The sequence below is a fragment of the Panthera uncia genome, chromosome A2, assembly GCF_023721935.1.
Source record: "Panthera uncia isolate 11264 chromosome A2, Puncia_PCG_1.0, whole genome shotgun sequence".
In the NCBI taxonomy this organism is placed as follows: domain Eukaryota; kingdom Metazoa; phylum Chordata; class Mammalia; order Carnivora; family Felidae; genus Panthera; species Panthera uncia.
Genome location: NC_064816.1, coordinates 38,573,725 through 38,592,220, shown reverse-complemented (window position 1 = coordinate 38,592,220; position 18,496 = coordinate 38,573,725). Strand labels below are relative to the sequence as shown.

General features: G+C 42.4%; 2 protein-coding genes across 2 annotated transcripts in view; both read right to left on the bottom strand.

Moving 5' to 3' along the window:
* The window catches only part of PPP4R2 (protein phosphatase 4 regulatory subunit 2), a 411,406-nt gene that overhangs the window by 69,444 nt on the left and 323,466 nt on the right, over positions 1–18,496 (bottom strand). The gene's annotated exons all lie outside the window — the stretch shown is intronic.
* The window catches only part of GXYLT2 (glucoside xylosyltransferase 2), a 97,663-nt gene continuing 79,419 nt past the window's right edge, over positions 253–18,496 (bottom strand). The window contains exons 7-8 of the mRNA XM_049643171.1: positions 8,962–9,134; positions 253–3,645 (exon numbers count right to left, since the gene is read on the bottom strand). Of these exons, the coding sequence (XP_049499128.1) occupies positions 3,463–3,645; positions 8,962–9,134 (356 nt within the window). The 3' untranslated portion in view covers positions 253–3,462. The remainder of the gene's footprint in view (positions 3,646–8,961; positions 9,135–18,496) is intronic.

The window sequence follows — 18,496 nt, the reverse complement described above, 5'->3', positions numbered from 1 at the left end:
TGTTAGCTTATCCAATACATGCAACCTATTTTTTTGTTTGTATAAATAACAGGCAAAATTTATACATAAACCTAAATTTGTACAAATGTTGTCCTGTCCTCCAGGTGGGTTGGAGTAATTACTCTATCACCGGATCCCTATTTTGTGACCGTGAATAAGTTTTTGTATGGCATTCTTGTTTTATCAACACCATAATTGTAATAAGATAAATACTCTCCACCCTGGATGAGTCCATATAAATACCCATTTCAATAATAAATACACCCATAGTCACAATTTGCAATGGAAGTCCTGAATATGTATTAGACATTTCAAATAAATAGCAAAGCTGGAGTGTTATACCCTGAAATGCTAAACTGTCATTCAGGAAGTTGAAGGAAAACTTGAACATATTTTCTAGCCAGTTAATTTTTTTTAATGTTGAAATTTTCAATGTAAGTCACAATTTCTGAGGTTTATATTAGAAAAGAAAAACTCAGCAAGAAAAATATTGTAAGCATTTCTAGTGACCCTACTATTGAACGTCTCAGTCTCAATGCATACAACAATACTGTTACATTTTGCTCTTAGACCCTGTTCTTTCATTTTTCCAGTGGAACTCTGTAGTCACATGTGTTTGAGTAGAATTCTGAAGGAAACAAGAAGAGGGGATGACAGAACCAGTGTCATGCTCTTCCTGTATAGATTCTACGTGCCATATGGAACAACCCAACCTTTGGCAAACTTCAGATCACAGGGTACATGTTTTAGGAGTCCACCAAATTAAAATCTGTGGTTCCCAGGTTTCAAAGGCATTAATGTAGTAGTTGTCTGGGAATTATCAAAGGCAGAGGAAACACCGCCTCATGGTAATATACTAGATGGAAAACAATTAGCATTTTCAGGTAGTAGCGATTGCGAGAGAAAATTAACTGCAGATTCTCCACCAGACTCACCTCAAAATTTCAGGATACCATGAAGAAATTCCAAGGCAGAAAACCACACTAAATTCTAAGGTTTCACATTCTCATCATGCATCATTCTAGAATGTTCTAGAATTGTATCATGGACCTTTGCTGGAAATCTGATTCTATGTATTCAGACCAGAACCAATAGTTAAGAGTTGCGGGTAAGATTCTCATAAAAGAAAAGGCGTTTCTATATTCAAAGTCTTTATAGCACATTTTTTGTAGGACTCACCAGAGGAGGAATAGAACTTTTTTAGGTTTATAAACCACCAAAAATGTGAATGACGTTTGTAGGGTTTCGTGGCCATGCTGAACATGTAGCAAAACTGGAATGGAAGTCAGGCAATAATGTTCACATCCTGGCTCTTTCAGTAAAACCATATTTGTGGGTATGTAGGGTACTTTTCCCCCATCCAAAAGACAATCCAAAAATTCCTCCACAGACTCTAGATATAAACTAACAAATGACATCACCTTTAATGGTGAAATGAGGAAACATAAAATATAACAGTGAAGAGTTCCACATCTTAATGGTAATTTCCTTAACAAAAATAAATCACCTGACACCCAACTGATCAAAAGGAGGGTATGGGCTAATACTTTAACATTTTAAAATTTGCTACTACCATAATGGTACTAGATCCCAATATTAATTGGCATCTACATATTTCTTTGTAGTGCTGAGGTTTTCATATATTTTTGCACGGTTAAGACTTCTTCTGTGGATATAGTACCTATGATATCCTACCAGGTTCCAATATATAGCATACCATATTTGCATTAACAAAATATTATTTTTCATTTTATACTTTTAGATTACTATCTATATGTGATGAAAAGTATTTAATATTTTTGTCTCCAAACTTCCTCTGTAAAAGAGGATGCATCTTATACATACCTGTATGTGTTACAGAACAGCAATTATATTGGGTATGCTTGTTTCTTTGGGTTACAATTTCCTTCTTTGTCCAATGATAGAGGCCCCTACTAAGTTCATTAGGCTGTTGCAAACATCAAGATCATTTAGGCACAAGGTTTTTGAGATAAATAAAGCATTATAAAAAATGTTCTTACCCTGTTACCAGCTATAGGAGCAACAAGGGATTAAGTCAGATCCCTCTGGGGAATATAGAATTTCCTCTACTGTAGCTAGGTGATAAGACCTGCCCAGTTCCTTGGCTAATGGATGGGTCAGCCTAGAGAAGAAAAAACATTTAAAGAGACCTTTCCAAGGCTGGTAGGAAGTTGAATTTTCTTGCCAATGGAATCAGATGAACTATCTATTCTGTACACGTTAAGTTTGAAGTTGGCCTTCAATTTCCAACCGTTGCCCAAGAGTTTAAAGAAGAGAGAAGGTCACACCTATGGAAGTAAGAGATAAAATGTTTTTGTCTGTAGTTAAACACAAAAACACATCTCTGTTAAACTGATCCCTTGCGTTTAACACAATGATTGAATTTCCTTTCAGAAGGTATGGTTGCATAAATATTTCTTATGATTTAACCTTCCACTAATCTAAACAATTTTTCTTAAAAAATACCCCCAGATATGCTTCATCCTTTAACACTGCCCAATTAGTTGAAATTTGAATACTTCTTCCAGCTCTGTAAATACAATCATTTTGTCTAAATTTTTGTCTCAACATAAAAATCTCAGCATAGGGGCCAGCTTTTACTCAAACTACCTGTTTCAGATATGTATTACAATGGAAAAGACAACCAACAAATAAATATATGAGTAGGAAAAAAAAGGCTGGAAGTAACTACCTTTAAAATAATTGGTTGGTAGGATTATGGCTAATCTAATCTTGATTTTGGTCCACTGGCCTACATCCTCTACAAACTTTTTTTTTTAAGGTTTATTTTTATTTATTTTGAGAGAGAGATAGACAGCAAGCAGGGGAGGGGCAGAGACAGAGAGAGGGAGACAGAATCCCAAGCAGGCTCCACGCTGTCAGAGCAGAGCCCAACGCGGGGCTTAAACTCACCAAACGTGAGATCATGACCTGAGCTAAAATCAAGAGTTGCACACTTAACCAACTGAGCCACCCAGGTGCCCCTCTCCTCTACAACCTTTGAACATTTTTCTGTTTTACAACAAGCATGTATTACTTTTACAAGAAGGGTATGGGGGAGTCATTTACATAGAAAGAGTCTCAAGAATACTAGATAAATATACAACACGAGATGCCTTTGACATTGTCTCAGACACTGAACAGGAAATGGAAGGCTCACAAAAGTTCCTCTTCACAGCTAGCTCAACCTGCTTGAACAATGCTAAGTGTGTAATAATATTTTTTTTTTTTTAAAAGAGAGAGATAAATACCGTTTTAGAAAAAATTAAAGCACATTTCCTTTTAGGGGCGACTAATTCAGCAACATTTAACGAAGCTTTTAAAACGCAATTGTCACAGAGCACCATTAAATATTCACACGAAAGAGACACAGGCAGCTTAAAGATGGACATGTCCTTGTTCTTGAGATGCCCAATCCGCTTGCGACAATATGAAAAATATTCAGTGCATCTGGTTGGGGCCCACATGGATGATGACGTGTTTCTCGTAAGCCCTTTTCATTGTTTTCTCGATTTGCTTCAAAAACACTTGTGGGATTCGTCCACATAAAGTGTGCACAGTCTCCAAAAACTTCAGCTGGAGAGGGTAATACATGGATTGGAAGAGATTGTCTTGAAAGGGAAACTGAAAAATGGTTTTAAAAAAAAATGAAAGAAAATGTTTATTTTAGTTACTGAAATGCCATTTAAAACGCAAACAACATTTACCAAAAAATGAAGCAGGGAATTAAGCATGCAAGCATAGGTTTGGAAGTTCTTTTTTTTTTTTTTTTTTTAATTTTTAAAAAATATTTATTTTTGGGAGAGAGAGAGAGAGAGCGCGCGCGAGCGCGCGAGCATGGGTGGGGGAGGGGCAGAAAGAGAGGGAGACACAGAATCTGAAACAGGCTCCAGGCTCCGATCTGTCACCACAGAACCTGATGCGGGACTCGAACTCACGAGCTGTGAGATCATGACCTGAGCCTAAGTCGGACGCTTAACCGACTGAGCCACCCAGGTGCCTCAGTTTGGATGTTCTTAGACATAGTGGAAGGGAACTCTGAGGATAGAAATTCAAAACCTGATTCAATCCTGTGCAACCTGAGGCAATTACTTTACCCTATTTGGGCTTCACTTTCTTTCTTTTGTTCTTTTTTTTTTTTTTTAAAGATGGTTTATTTGGGTCCTTAAAACTCTTAAAAGCTAAGACCAACATGTATCTTCAGGGACAGGATATTCTCTACATAGTATGCTCTTGCTGAAGAGAAGCAAGGCTCAAGTAGAGATGTGACACCACCTGCAATAAGACACTGAATTCCTCACATATTTTGTTTGTCTCAATCTCTTCTTTTCCAATTTTTTTATTTATTTTGAGAGAGAGAGAGAGAGAGAGAGAGACAGACAGACAGACAGAAGGGCAGAGAGAGAGAGAGAATCTTAAGCAGGGTCTGTGCACTGCCACTGCAGAGCCTGATGCGGGGCTCCATCCCACGAGCCATGAGATCATGGCCTGAGTTGAAACCAAGAGTCAGATGCAGAAGGGACAGAGCCACCCAGGTGCCCCTGTGTTTGTCTCAATCTTAAATGAAGAAACTCTAGGGTATGTCTATAGTAATCTGATGAAGTCCACAGTTTGGCAATTACTAGTGAAATCTAACATCAATGAAATTCATTTTAATAATTCAGGTACCAAACACTGCTTGTTGGTTTTTTTCCCATGTAATCCTGTGCTTTTATTTTCTTTTCTTCTCTTTTCAAGCAGGCTCCCTGTGGGGTGTGGAGCCCAACGCCGCAGGACCTGAACTCACGACCCTGAGATCAAGACCTGAGCTGAGATCAAGAGTCAGATGCTTAATTGACTGAGCCACCCCGGTGCCCCATTTTTAAAAAAACATTCTCTTGTCTTCCCATGGAAGGTGTCTATAAACAGAATTTTCGAAAATAGATCCTGAAGATCATGTAGTTATGAGCATGTGTCAAATTTTTATTATAATCTGGTTGAAATGGAAAAGGCCTCTAGTAAATGAAGTTAAAGATTCATTGTTGGCAAGAAAATTTTATACAAAGAGAGTAGAAAAAAAAAAAGGAAGAAGAGTGAAAAGGTCAGTAAATGCTTGCCTGGCAGCAGAGTGGGTGGGTGTCTGGTTTCCTAGAACAAGCCTTAATCCCTTTAAAGTTCATCAGAAATATTGCATAAGCGTGTTTATCAGAAATGCGAATTTCTTCCCAGAAGGAGATTATGCATTATGTAACGCAAGAAGGACCATGTTTGGGACAACTGTTTTCTTCCGCAGCACAATTTAGACTACTGATCAACTCCTTTTTCATCATGGTGTCCCTAGTGATAGGAAAATAGGTCAAAACCTGGAAGTCATCCTTGATTCTTTCTTCCCTCCCACGTCCCTCTTTTCATTAATCCACAAATGCTGTAAAATCTGTCTTTCCAACGAATCCTACATGTGGCCACCACTGCCAACCTTCCCGGTGCCACACAAGTACATGCCATCCCCATGTTGCTCCTGGATATCTCCAGTAACTCTCATCAATAGCCCTTGTGTTTTCACTCTTGCCTCCTTGCGCTGAGTTACTGAGGTGATATTTTTAAAGCAAAGATCAGACCGTATCACTTTCCTGCAGGGGCTTCACGCTGCAATTAAAGTAAGATTCCAATTCCTCTCTTGTCCTCAAGGCTCCATGTGACCTGGAATTGTCATTGGTGTCTCTGTCCTTCTGGCCACACTGAATTCTTCCCTGTCCTTTGGGCTCACCAAACTCACCCTTGCCTCAGGGGCTTTCCCTGGCTTATTCCTTCTCCTTAGCAGTATCTCCCCCTAAACTGCCCCAGGGCTGCCCCCACTAATCACACTACCAGGCTAGCAGAGGCCCCCTGAGGACCCCAGCTCACTAACGTTCCTCCCTACCCCTGACTCTCAGCCCATCGCCCTGCTTCGGTTCCCTTTTAACACCTCTCACTACCTGGTATGATTTTTCGTCTTTCTTTGTTTATGTGAGTATAGTCTGGCTTCCTCCACCCACAATATATGCGTCCTGGGGACCAGGCTTTGTCAGTCTTGTTAACTTCTGAGTTTCTATAAGCTAGAATTGTTCCTGCAATAGATGATTGTTGGAAGAACTACTGACAGAACGTGTACCTGATAGATGACTTCCTTGGGTCACGATGGGAGGAGACTGCATGTCTCCTTTGCCAAACACAGACACACAGGCTTAGGATGTGTGTGTGAGAGAGACAGGAGATGGAAAGGAAAGGAAGCAGGAAAGAGGGACAGAAGGAAAGGGGGAAAGGGGAGAGGGACAAGAAGAATATTTTCAGAGAGGGATGAAGGGAGAAAGAAATACAGTGTGAGAGAGAGAAAATACTTAGGAAGAGAGAGAGAGAGAGAGCAAGTGAGACTATGTGGACAAGGTAGAAAAGGAGGCAAGTGTGAAACTGTTAATAACTTCTAATTATTGAGCACAACCATAGGTCATGTGCCATACTACAAGTTTAAAAACCATCAGTTTGTTGCATTCTTGCAACACTTTTATGAGGTAGGTAATATTATCATCTCCATTTCACAGATGAGGAAACTGAGGCCCAGTAAGGTAAGAGCAAAGAGTTAACGACTAATCACCAGAAAGGGGCAAAAATTGGGCCTTGAACCAAGGTCCGTTGACCCCTACCCCAAGCCCTGACCCCACCACATGACGGTGCCCAGCCCTGGGGACAGCGGGGAAACATGTCTTCCAAGAGGGAGTCTACTTCTAATCAGGTTTCAGGATGGGGTTAGTGAGCATTCCTGTCTGAAATGATTCAGTGAAAATGGTCCCTTTAGGCCCATGGGAGGATCATCATTGAGGGTATTTGGCAGGATCATTTATGACACAGTTATTTGTTTTCTTTCTGCTCCTCCAGAAAGCAAACAAGATGTATTGTAACTCGAGCCACAGTTGCTCAATTCCAGACTAGGGTTGACAGATGACAAAAGAAACCCAAGAACGGCTCTGAGGTATATATACCTGCTGCATACTCATTGAACTTCTGTTTCTACTCCTCAATGGCTTTGCCCCTGGAGCCATGTTTGAATATCTAACGTGATGGTAGCACTAAGTACAGAGCAAATTTTCTGTGTAATTAAATCACCTGGTCTTTGAAAACCACCAGCAGGAAATGCAGGAGAAGAAAGCAGTGTTAGCTTAGCTTACATGCAGGCTAAACTCATTCCCTGCAGAGAAAATTCTGGAAATTCCAGAGACTCTCCTTAGCAAGAGGCACAGTATTCACACACACAAAAATATATGCCTGTGTCTCAGGATTCACTCCCACCAAAGCCCACTTGTGACACCGTGAGGGTTTCTAAATTCTTAAGAAAAAAATCCTCTAAATCTACATACTTGATGTCTGGGGCCAGCAAATGTTTCCGATAAAGGACCAGATAGTAAATATTTTAGACTTTGTGGGCTACACAGTTTGTTATAAATACTCGTCTCTGTCATGATGGCTTCCAACCAACTACAGCCAAACACATAAATGAATGGGTGTCACTGTGTCCCAATAAGACTGTATTTATGAATGCTGAGATTGGAATTTCATATCACTGTCTCACATTACGAAATATTCATCTTTTCCTTTTTCCCCAGTGATTTACAAAACCATTCATAGCCCACATGTCTTGCAAACACAGGCAGCAAGGCAGATCTGGCCTGAGTTTGCTGACCCCTACTCTACGTCTTGGAATTACGGTTTCAAAAGGGACATCCCTGAATCTGTGCCACTCCTAACAATCTCCAGATAAAAAGCAACATCGAATGCAGCATTTCCCACAGTGTGGGATGCAAGGCAAAAGCAGGCAGTATTTGAGATTTTAGGTAGTGAACCCCAAAGTGAGGTTTTTATCAACTTTCCCATTTACTGCAAGAAAATAGTTCCCAGGTATCTTTAATTCACCAGCACTTGCTAATCAATCCCTTCAAGGTTGTAAGAGGGGACCTCAGGCAGTGAGAAGTCCAGCTCCAGGCCTAAATTCTACTGTGTGATCTTTCAGACTCAATCACAGGTAATGACAGTACTGCTGGCTGGCTCTGGAGGGGCTGGGAGCTACCCTTGTGACATCTGACTTGGTGCACAGGCAACGCCCTGTAGTTTATTTGAAGGAATTGGGGTCAAAAACTCAGGTCCCTGCCCTGGGCCAGCCACGCTCAGATGCATATCTGCATTTCCATCCCAGGCACCCCATTTTGAGGCCTCCCAGGCACAAGGGATGGGGAGGATGGACACGGGAGGGGGGGAATGGTTTGGGAGGGTGGTATCTTTCCACTCCTCCCTTTTTCCCTTCTCCTTCCTCCTCCCCTGGCCTAAGGTCAGGGTCTTAAGGATGCAGAGGCCTTGAGATGACTTTTGCCTCTAGGCTGCATTCTGCTGATCAGTACCCTTTGCAGGGTAAAAATGCAACACAGGGGCTAGTGCCTCTTTTTGCCTCTTGAGTACACTGTTGCAATATGTAAATAAACACTTGATTCTTACTTACAGTCGGACCCCTTGTCCTAATCGACCACCTCCACGCCCACTTGTTCAACAGGATGCTGGCAACCAGGCAACAGGCTAAGCTCGAGCTGCATAATATCATTTTGTTCTTATTATGTTATCGTTACCCTAACGCATTCCCCTCTATTATGGCAAATGGCACTGGGTTTCTTTCTGATGATATTTAATTTCCTCCTTAAGTGAACTTAGTTGTAAATACTGAGTGGATATAGTGTGAGGACTTAGTTGTAAATACTGAGTGGATATAGTGTGAGGGGGCAAGTGGATATAATGAAATAGTGACTGGGATTGGGGAAAGGGATATCACTCACTGCTTCTGGGGGATTCTCTGGCCTTCAAAGGCACTGGTGACCAAAGCGCCTGTACCGTCTCGTGCTGAATAAGCATGTGTGTGCTGAACAGCGGCAAGAACACACTTACATCCCGTATTGCTTCATAGAGTGCTTTGAAAGTTGGCTGCTTTTCATCATGGTAGACGCCTCGGTTCCCGTGCAGAACAGACACGCCTTCCCGCTCAGCCTCTTTGCAGTTGCTTCCGTACATGCAGTGATCGGGACGGTAGTTCCACTGGCACGGGAACACATAGAGACACTCTGGCGGTGACAAGAGAAAGACATGTCCGCAGTCAGTGCCGGCTCTCCTCTGCATGACTGGTGCTTAAACCAGTGTTTCCATAATCTGCACACCACACGGGATTTCAGTGCATGGGAATGTGACCATGACCCACAGGCCTGATGTCACTCCATTTTTGTCCTTGTTTTGAGGTAGGGAATTGAAGAGGCACATGCTAATGAGGCTGTAAGTTTCACCCAAAAAAGAAGGGCAGTGTATCACGGACAAGGAGGCAGACAAGGTCAGCAGACAGCCTGGGTCCGAATCCCAACTGTCTTCACTCAAAAACAGTGCAACCTAGAGCCAGTGAGTCAACCTCTCTGTGCTTCATTTTCCTCATCTGTAAGATGGGTACAACAGGACCTCCCTCTTACTGTGAGGATTAAATTTAAAAAACACTCAGCAGAATGCCAAGCACACAGCGGTGGTCAATAATGCTAGCGCTTGTAATCCCCTCTTTGTAAAGGTTTTATGAAATAGACAGACTTGAATGGGAATCAAGATCGAAGCAAAGATTCCTCTTTGGATTAAAAACCAAACAACAAACAAAATCAACAGGAAGGAAAAACAAACAAAAAAAAAACCCTACAAGGGTAAAGGGGGGAATCCCCCCAAAAGAGCAAAGGGAAAAAAAAAGCCCCTGTGTCAAGGTGACTATATACACTGTGAGCAATCATGTGCACACTTGTATATTTGTGTGTGCGTCTCTAAGCTGGTGGTTCTTTGTCAGGGCTCCCCTGGGGCCTTTGGGTGATGTCTGGAGGGAGATATGGAGGAGGCCACTACTGGTATCTAGCAGGTAGAGACCTGGGATACTCGAAACATTCCACAACGAACAGGACAGCCCCCATAAAAGTAACAGTGCCAAGGTTGAAAAACTCGGCTCGAATTCTGTTGGACTCAGAAAATTTCCTCCTGGTAGCTAGGGTTGTAAAATCAGCAATAAAGTCATGACCACTGAGCTTCCTGGCTCTGTAGCTTGATGCCTTTCAGGGCTGGGGCTGGAGAAGTATGGATGAAAGCTCTCTGCAAATGTTTGTCACTGTTTATGAGAAAGGTCCCCAGTGAGAACACAGAAGCATTAGAGCAAATCAATTACCATTGTCAGAAGAGCAACATAAAGCTGTGCTCCTTTGTTGGGCTGAGAGCTCTCCCTTCTCATGGAAAGGACCACAGCTTAGAGAATTACAGAGAACTTCAAGATGGAAAGCACACATCCTCTCTGGCAGACTGTGTATAATAATTCTACCACTCAGTTTTTACAGGCCATGCTGACATCCAGGCACCCTCCAATTCCTAAGCATTCCCAACACCCTGTGAGCTTTTCCTTTTCTCTGGAGGACCCCTTTCCGCCATGACGTTGCTCTTACATTCACTTCCACACTTTTAATCCATAGCTGGGAGAGAGTAGTGCTCATCCTGAAGTCACATTATCTAGATTTAAACTCCTCTTTTAGTTGTGTGACTTTTCTGCCCAATAGTGCAGAGGGGGGCATAAGGGTTCCATGAGGGAAAATATCTAAAAATGCTTTTTGCTTTTATTTTTTATTATTATTTTTTAAATTTTATTGATTTTGAAAGAGAGAGAGCACAAGTGAGCAGAAGAGGGGCAGAGAGACAGGATCCCAAGCAGGCTCCATGCTGTCAGCACAGAGGTGAACGCGGGGCTCGAACTCATGAACTGTGAGATCACGACCTGAGCTGAAACCAAGAGTTGGTGCTTAACCAACCGAGCCACCCAGGTGCCCCTGCCTGTGTGCTTTTAAACGGTGTCTGACCTCAGCCCAATTGTGGCCTTTTGTAACCCCGTGAATCCCATCACTCATTTCTGATACCTGCCTGCATCTGCAATTGCAATTCCTGCTTAAGCACCTGCTAATGTTCCCTGCTGAGTGAATCACCCTAGAAGCCATCTCTGTTTCTGTAAATATGCTGATTGAATCAACAAATATTTATTGAGCGCCTGCTATGTATTCAGTGGACAAAGGAGAGTCTGGTTCCTGCCTTTGTGTTGTTTGAGACTGGTGATGGAGGTTTTTGCCTCTTCCCAGGTAATGCAGGACCCACTAAAAAAGGAAACCTTCCGCCTCTTTGCAGCCTCCGTAGAGGACCTAGTCCAGTGAGGGCACTCTAAGGCAGAGGATGAATAGAAAGGCTGTGGAATCAAACAAAGGCTATGTTCGAAGTTGGCTTCTATCACCTCCTGGTTCTATGACGTTGGTGAGTTATCTGGACCCCAATTTAGAAGCCGTAAAAGGAAGCTAAATTATCTGGGGCTGAATTCCAGCTTTATCATGTGCTGGCTGTGACGGTACAGTGTAATGGCTAAGGAGGCAAGCTCTGAAGTCAACCCATTGGGTTTGAATACAGGATTACCACTACTTGCATGCATTCAGGCAAATTACATAATTTTTGTGGGCCTGAGTTTCATCATCTGTAAAAGGAGGAGGACTGTAAATATCACTTGTCCAGAAGGATTCTGGGGAGTACTAACTGAGCTTATAAGTATTTGGAACATGCTGGCACAAAAACAGGCACTCAGGTTAATGGAACAGAATAGAGAACCCAGAAATGGGCCCACAAACGTATGGCCAACTAATTTTTGACAAAGCAGGAAAGAATATCCAATGGAATAAAGACAGTCTCTTCAGCAAGTGGTGCTGGGAAAACTGGACAGCGACATGCAGAAAAATGAACCTGGACCACTTTCTTACACCATACACAAAAATAAACTCAAAACGGATGAAAGACCTAAATGTAAGATAGGAAATCATCAAAATACTCGAGGAGAAAGCAGGCAAAAACCTCTTTGACTTCGGCCGCAGCAACTTCTTACTCAACACATCTCCGGAGGCAAGGGAAACAAAAGCAAAAATGAACTATTGGGATCCCCTCCAAATGAAAAGCTTCTGTACAGCGAAAGAAACCATCAGCAAAACTAAAAGGCAACTGACAGAATGGGAGAAGATATTTGCAAGTGGCATAGCAGATAAAGAGTTAGTATCCAAAACCTATAAAGAACTTATCAAACTCAGCACCCAAAAAACAAATAATCCAGTGAAGAAATGGGCAAAAGACATGAATAGACACCTCTCCAAAGAAGACATCCAGATGGCCAACCGACACATGAAAAACTGCTCAACATTACTCAGCATCAGGGAAATACAAATCAAAACCATGATGAGATACTACCTCACACCTGTCAGAATGGCTAACATTAACAACTCAGGCAATAACAGGTGTTGCAGAGGATGCAGAGAGAGAGGATCTCTTTTGTACTGCTGGTGGGAATGCAAACTGGGGCAGCCACTCTGGAAAACATTATGGAGGTTGCTCAAAAAACTAAAAATAGAACTACCCTATGACCCAGCAATTGCACTACTAGGCATTTATCCAAGGGATACAGGAATGCTGTTTCGAAGGGACACATGCACCCCCGTGTTTATAGCAGCACTATTAACAATAGCCAAATATGGAAAGAGCCCAAATGTCCATCGATGGATGAATGGATAAAGAAGATGTGGGGTGTGTATATATATATACACACACACACACACACACACACACACACACACACAAAATGGAGTATGACCCGGCAATCAAAAAGAATGAAATCGGGGCGCCTGGGTGGCGCAGTTGGTTAAGCATCCGACTTCAGCCAGGTCACGATCTCGCGGTCCGTGAGTTCGAGCCCCAAGTCAGGCTCTGGGCTGATGGCTCAGAGCCTGGAGCCTGCTTCCGATTCTGTGTCTCCCTCTCTCTCTGCCCCTCCCCCGTTCATGCTCTGTCTCTCTCTGTCCCAAAAATAAATAAAAAACGTTGAAAAAAAAATTAAAAAAAAAAAAAAGAATGAAATCTTGCGATTTGCAACTACATGGATGGAACCAGAAGGTGTTATGCTAAGCGAAATTAGTCAGAGAAAGACATATATCATAGGACTTCACTCATATGAGGACTTTAAGACACAGAACAGATGAACACAAGGGAAGCGAAGGAAAAATAATATAAAAATAGGGAGGGGGGACAAAACATAAGATGCTATTAAATACAGAGAACAAACAGAGGGTTACTGGAGGGGTTGTGGGAGGGGGGATGGGCTAAATGGGTAAGGGGCACTAAGGAATCTACTCCTGAAATCATTGTTGCACTATATACTAACTAACTTGGATGTAAATTTTAAAAAATAATAAGTATTTGGAAGAGTACCTAGCACATTAGAAAGCATACAATAACTGTAAGCTGTAATAATTATCACCAATGTTACTGTTAAGAACTATTGCATTAGGTCACTGGTAGGATAAAACAAAATCAAGGGAATGAGTCTAGCATAGTTCCCAACACATAGTACATTGGTAATAAATGTTTTACTCCAACTGTTTGTAGCTATGCAGGTGGCCAGTAATTCTTAAACTTTTATGGATCCACACATCTCTCTCGGAATGCAATGAAAGCTTGGGATGCCTGGGGGGCTCAGTCGGTTAAGTGTCCAACTCTCGGTTTCAACTCAGGTCGTGATCTCACGGTTTTGTAAGTTTGAGCCCCACATCTGGCTCCAAGCTGACAGTGCGGAGCCTGCTTGGGATTCTCTGTCTCCTTCTCTGTCTGCCCTTCCCCCACTTGCACTGCCTCTGTCTCTCTCAAAATAAATAAATAAACTTCTAAAAAATTGTAAAAAAAAGAATCTAACAAAAGCTTTAGACCCCATCGTTGGAAAAGTACAACTGGATATATCTAAGAACATTTGCTCATAAGTTTAGGGGCTTACCGGTCTCCCAAAGACCAGCTAAGAACCCAGTGGTTGAACTCTGAGTATGCAACTGGTTTCTAGATAGAATTCAATTCACATCTTTTACAATCCTTTTCAGAATTTTGCAGAGGAAGAAACACAAAACACATGGAGCATATACATTGAAACAAGCATTTATTCACACACTGCAAGGCAGTGGTGTCGTTGGATGATAAGGTTCTGCTCCTGCTCTCAGAGAATTTATACTCTTGTACAGGAGACAGCATAGAGTATATAGTAAGAGAACATGTTTTTATCAGGTTTCATAGAAAGGAGGACATTTAAGTAAAGTTCCATTTGAACTCAGGCTTACAGACTAAGGATGGGACTTTGACAGTCAGAAATGCAGGCCTGGAAGAGCATTCGAGGAGAAAATGGCTGGATCATGGTGAAGAGTCTGGAAATCAGAGTGTGCTTTACAAAAGATGAGCCGTTCAATTTCGCTAGGATAAATTCAGTCTCTTCCAAGGGGAAGATAATGGTAACAAACTTGTCATATATAGAATGCTCTGACCTAAAACATTCAAGAAATATCAGTCTATAGTGGATTGCAAGTAACTAACTTTGATTCTAGTTTGAAGGAGAAAATGAGTAAGAGAAAGGAATTTGCCTTTGGAAAGAGCGGGTGGCTCATAAAATCAGAGGTAAAGCTGAACTGGGTCAAGAAGTGGGACAGCTCCTGGGCTCTGAGAGGTGGGCACTAATTAATGTCAGCTTTTCACGACTGCTGCCAGTTCCACAACCTTGGCTACTTTCTACTCCTGGATCCCCAGTCAGGTTGGGAGGACATGGTCTGACTGGGCGAGTGGGAGTCAGGAGCAGACTAGGCTCTAAGATTGCTTGCAAGAGCGAATGGGGTATGGGGAGGGAGGGGGAGAGGGAGGGGGTGAAGAGACAGAAAGAGAGAGAGAGGGAGAGAGAGAGGGAAGAATAATTCCCCTGAGAAAACTGGAGCCCTGTTACCCAAAGAAAGGAAAATCAAGAGTGGGCAGTTAAAAAGTAACAGACGTGTCTCTTTATTCACAAATTTTGCATGGGTTACACTTTGCAATCTCCATTTTTTAAGGGGGGAAGGAGAAGAGGGGTGGACTGAAGAGGCAACCCCTATGGAGATCAGTTGATGAACATGCAGAGTGGACTCATGATGGTTATTTGGCATGTGATCAATAACCATTCTGAAATGGATCTATTTTAAGCACGATTATCAGGGCTGTCAAAATCTGATGGTTAAAAATGATAGCATGGGGAAATGTCCAGGTTACTTTCTGCTGCTCGGGAAATAATACGGTGAGTGGTTTTAAAATTCCAAATCCCCAGAGCCTTAAACCACTGCAATTTATTTTAAAATATTTTTCCAAGCCAAGCCCTGTTTAAGCCCTGAGTCTTTGCTATTTTCCTCTCATTTTACATAGATAAAGAAGCTCATTAACTGATTATCTATGGCTCTAGAGTCCGTTAGTGATCCCTTCAGGAGTCTACATTTATTTCCAGAGCCCCCTAACTATTTGCAAAGTACTGTATGAATTGATTATTCCTTACGTTTCTGATTATTGCGAACTCTTGAGATCTCTAAGATTATGGAAGAGCTCAATGCCTGGTCATCTTCACTTCATGGTGAAACAGGCTTACTCCTCATTTGCTATATTACCAACAGAATGGAGGCTGTTGGATTGCATCATTAACAGTTATTTTCATTTTTTAGTTTTGTTTCTTTACTGTCTCATTCTGGAACTAGGCTTTCCTAGCATCCTCTTCTTCCTTCTTCCAGAATGTGCCCTGTTCCAGAGAAGGGCAATTAATTCTTCCAAGAAGGCCTCCCTAATCACACAATCTAAAGAAGCAATCCTCTCCCTCCAGACAGGCTCTTTCTCTCAACCTCTCATCTGTTCCCTTGATAGCATTTATCACAACGTGTGATTTGGAACTAGTTGCTGTTCTTTGGAAGTCTACCTCTTCCAATTAAAAGGTGGGTATCATGAAAAGAGGAACTTGTCTATTCTGTCTGCTGCCATATCCCCAGTGCCCACCATGGTGGCTGGCACATAGTAGGCGCTCAAAAATACCTGCTGAATGAATGAGTGCATGGAACCTTATACGTTCCTTTACCACATGTGTTCTTCGGCTTTCTCTTACTTTCTCTTTCTCCTTCCTCTCCTCGCTTTCCCTCCTGTGGACTTTCTCCTCTGTTCACTTCCCTTTTTCACTTCATTCTCTTAAATCCATGTGTTCAACCAGCCAACACTTCTGAAGACCAACCCTGCTTCAGGCGTGAAGTCTTGCACGTGAAAGACAAAAAGTAGATACAATCCCTTACCACAAGGAGCCTACAATCTTCATTCTTGTGCTTTGTATCAGAGCTCATGAAACCCCCAGATTCCCCAAACAATAAAGTGTTTCCAGTCTCCCAGAACAGTCCTAACACCAGATAGTGGGGGCTGTCAACTCTGACAACACACTCATTGCTGTCAGATCCTGGGAGCTCTTGGGGTGGGGGAGGGTCCAGGGTGGCTGCACACTCAAGTGCAGGGCTCCAGTGACCCTGGCAGTGTGAGAACAAGGCCCTAATGGGGCCACTGAAGAGACCTGTGCCATGTGAGTATGTGTCCTGCTCCCTGTGGCCCCACCAAACCCCTCACTCAACTACCCTATGTAGATTCTAGCCCATGACAACCTGGGTATATTCCAGGGGTATTTCAGCTCTTCCCTCTCCCAGTGGGCAGCATCCTACTGTTACTCTCTGGCTGAGTGCCTTGCCTTGTCGTCTATACTTGGCTGGTTTCATTTCCTTCCTTCCCTGCGCACAGCCCACCTTTATGAAAATTATTCCCGAAGAAAGGAGAGACCTAGGGGCTCATGTCTGAGAAAGGAAAATGCCACAAGGCCTTGCTCTTCTGGCTCCAGATGACCAGATTGTGGGTGGTCTCCTTATCCAAAGAGAACTAAGTTCCAGCTGGGCTGGAAATCAGTTATAGGCTGGGCTGGGCAAATTTCTCTCTCTTTCTCTTTCTCCTTGGTCTCTCTTTCTCTTCAAGAATGTGAATTAGGAAACATAGGGGGCTGTTACCAAATATGCATCATCATTGGCTGTGGGCTTGTTAGGCTGGGCCACATATAAAGAGAATGCTGAGAAACAGAATGGAATCAGGTAGGCGTGGAGAGAAGCAAGGACAGCAGAGATCCTGGGGCCTCTGAGGGATAGAGAAATCAGCTTTGGTCCTTAGCAGATTCCCAAGAGGCCTAGCACAATCTGCCCCATGTGTTCCCAGGACCGCCCCCTGGTCCCTTCCTTAGCTGGCCTGACTATAACACATTTTAAAGGGCACCTGGGTGGCTCAGTTGGTTAAGCGTCTGACTCTCGATTTCAGCTCAGGTTATGATTTCACGGTTCATGGGTTTGAGCCCTGCGTCTATCAGCATAGAGCCCTGCTTGGGATTCTTTCTCTCTCTGCCCCTCCTCCCATTCTCTCTTTCAAAATAAATATATAAACATTAAAAAAAACCACACATTTTTAAAAAGTGGTGTTATTGACCACAGGAGGCTATGAGTAATGTTCCAGACATGTGTTCAGGTTTTTTGTGCATTGCTTCTTTGTCCATGGCAACTTACAGAACCATAATAGCAAATATGTTTATATCCTGTGTTGGGGCCAATCTCCTCTCCCTCTCTCCTTTCTAGGGATAAAGGTGACACATCTTTTTTCAAAATAGTTTTCGGGTTTAGAGAGAGTGATCGCAACACATATAAACAAAGAAAAGGCTTATAATGTGAAAGATACCAATGGATTTCAGTTCAAAGATCTCATGTTTAATAAAGCACCTGAAAAAGGTATGAAAAAGGAAGATCCAATGCAGGTGACACAAAGAATAATCAAGGAGTTACCTAGTAATTTGCTGATCTAAAGCTAGAAAACTTGGTTATTGGTCCTGCTCAGAACCAGGGTTTAGAACAACTTGAAAAATTATTTTATAATGTTCAAGTACTCAATGGATTTACGATGGGGAGCACAGAGAAAACCAGCTGGTTTTCAGCTCCAATTAAAGACAAGGGCTCCTGTCTAATTGTAAAGCTGCTTACAACTGCCTTCAAGTATTATTTACTCACTGATCACGTCCTCAAATAATCTGCAACAGGCTAAGAGGATTTCTGGGGAGGAAATTGTGCGAATCTTTTGAATTCCTATTTGGGAGTATGTACAGATGGGCTTGTAAAAGATAGTTTTAGCCACATTACAGAGGGAAAATTGCAATATTTAAAGGACAAATAATTCAGTGGAGAGATACATTTTGGGATGTCTGCCCAGCTCTGTAGGATTCCCCTTGTTTAGAATTTCCCCTCTCTCCCAAACCCATAGGGCTGAAGTTGGGAGTGGTGTGGGTTTGTACCCCTCCTCCGTCACTCATTAGCAGTGCTGCAAATTATCGAACAAACTCTCTGTCCCTTGGTATCTTTGTCTGTATAATGGGGATTATATTCTCGGGTGGTTTTGAGGATTAGAGAAGATAATGCTTAGAACAGCACCTGGCATTTAGTAAATAATAAATGTCAGCCATGATTTC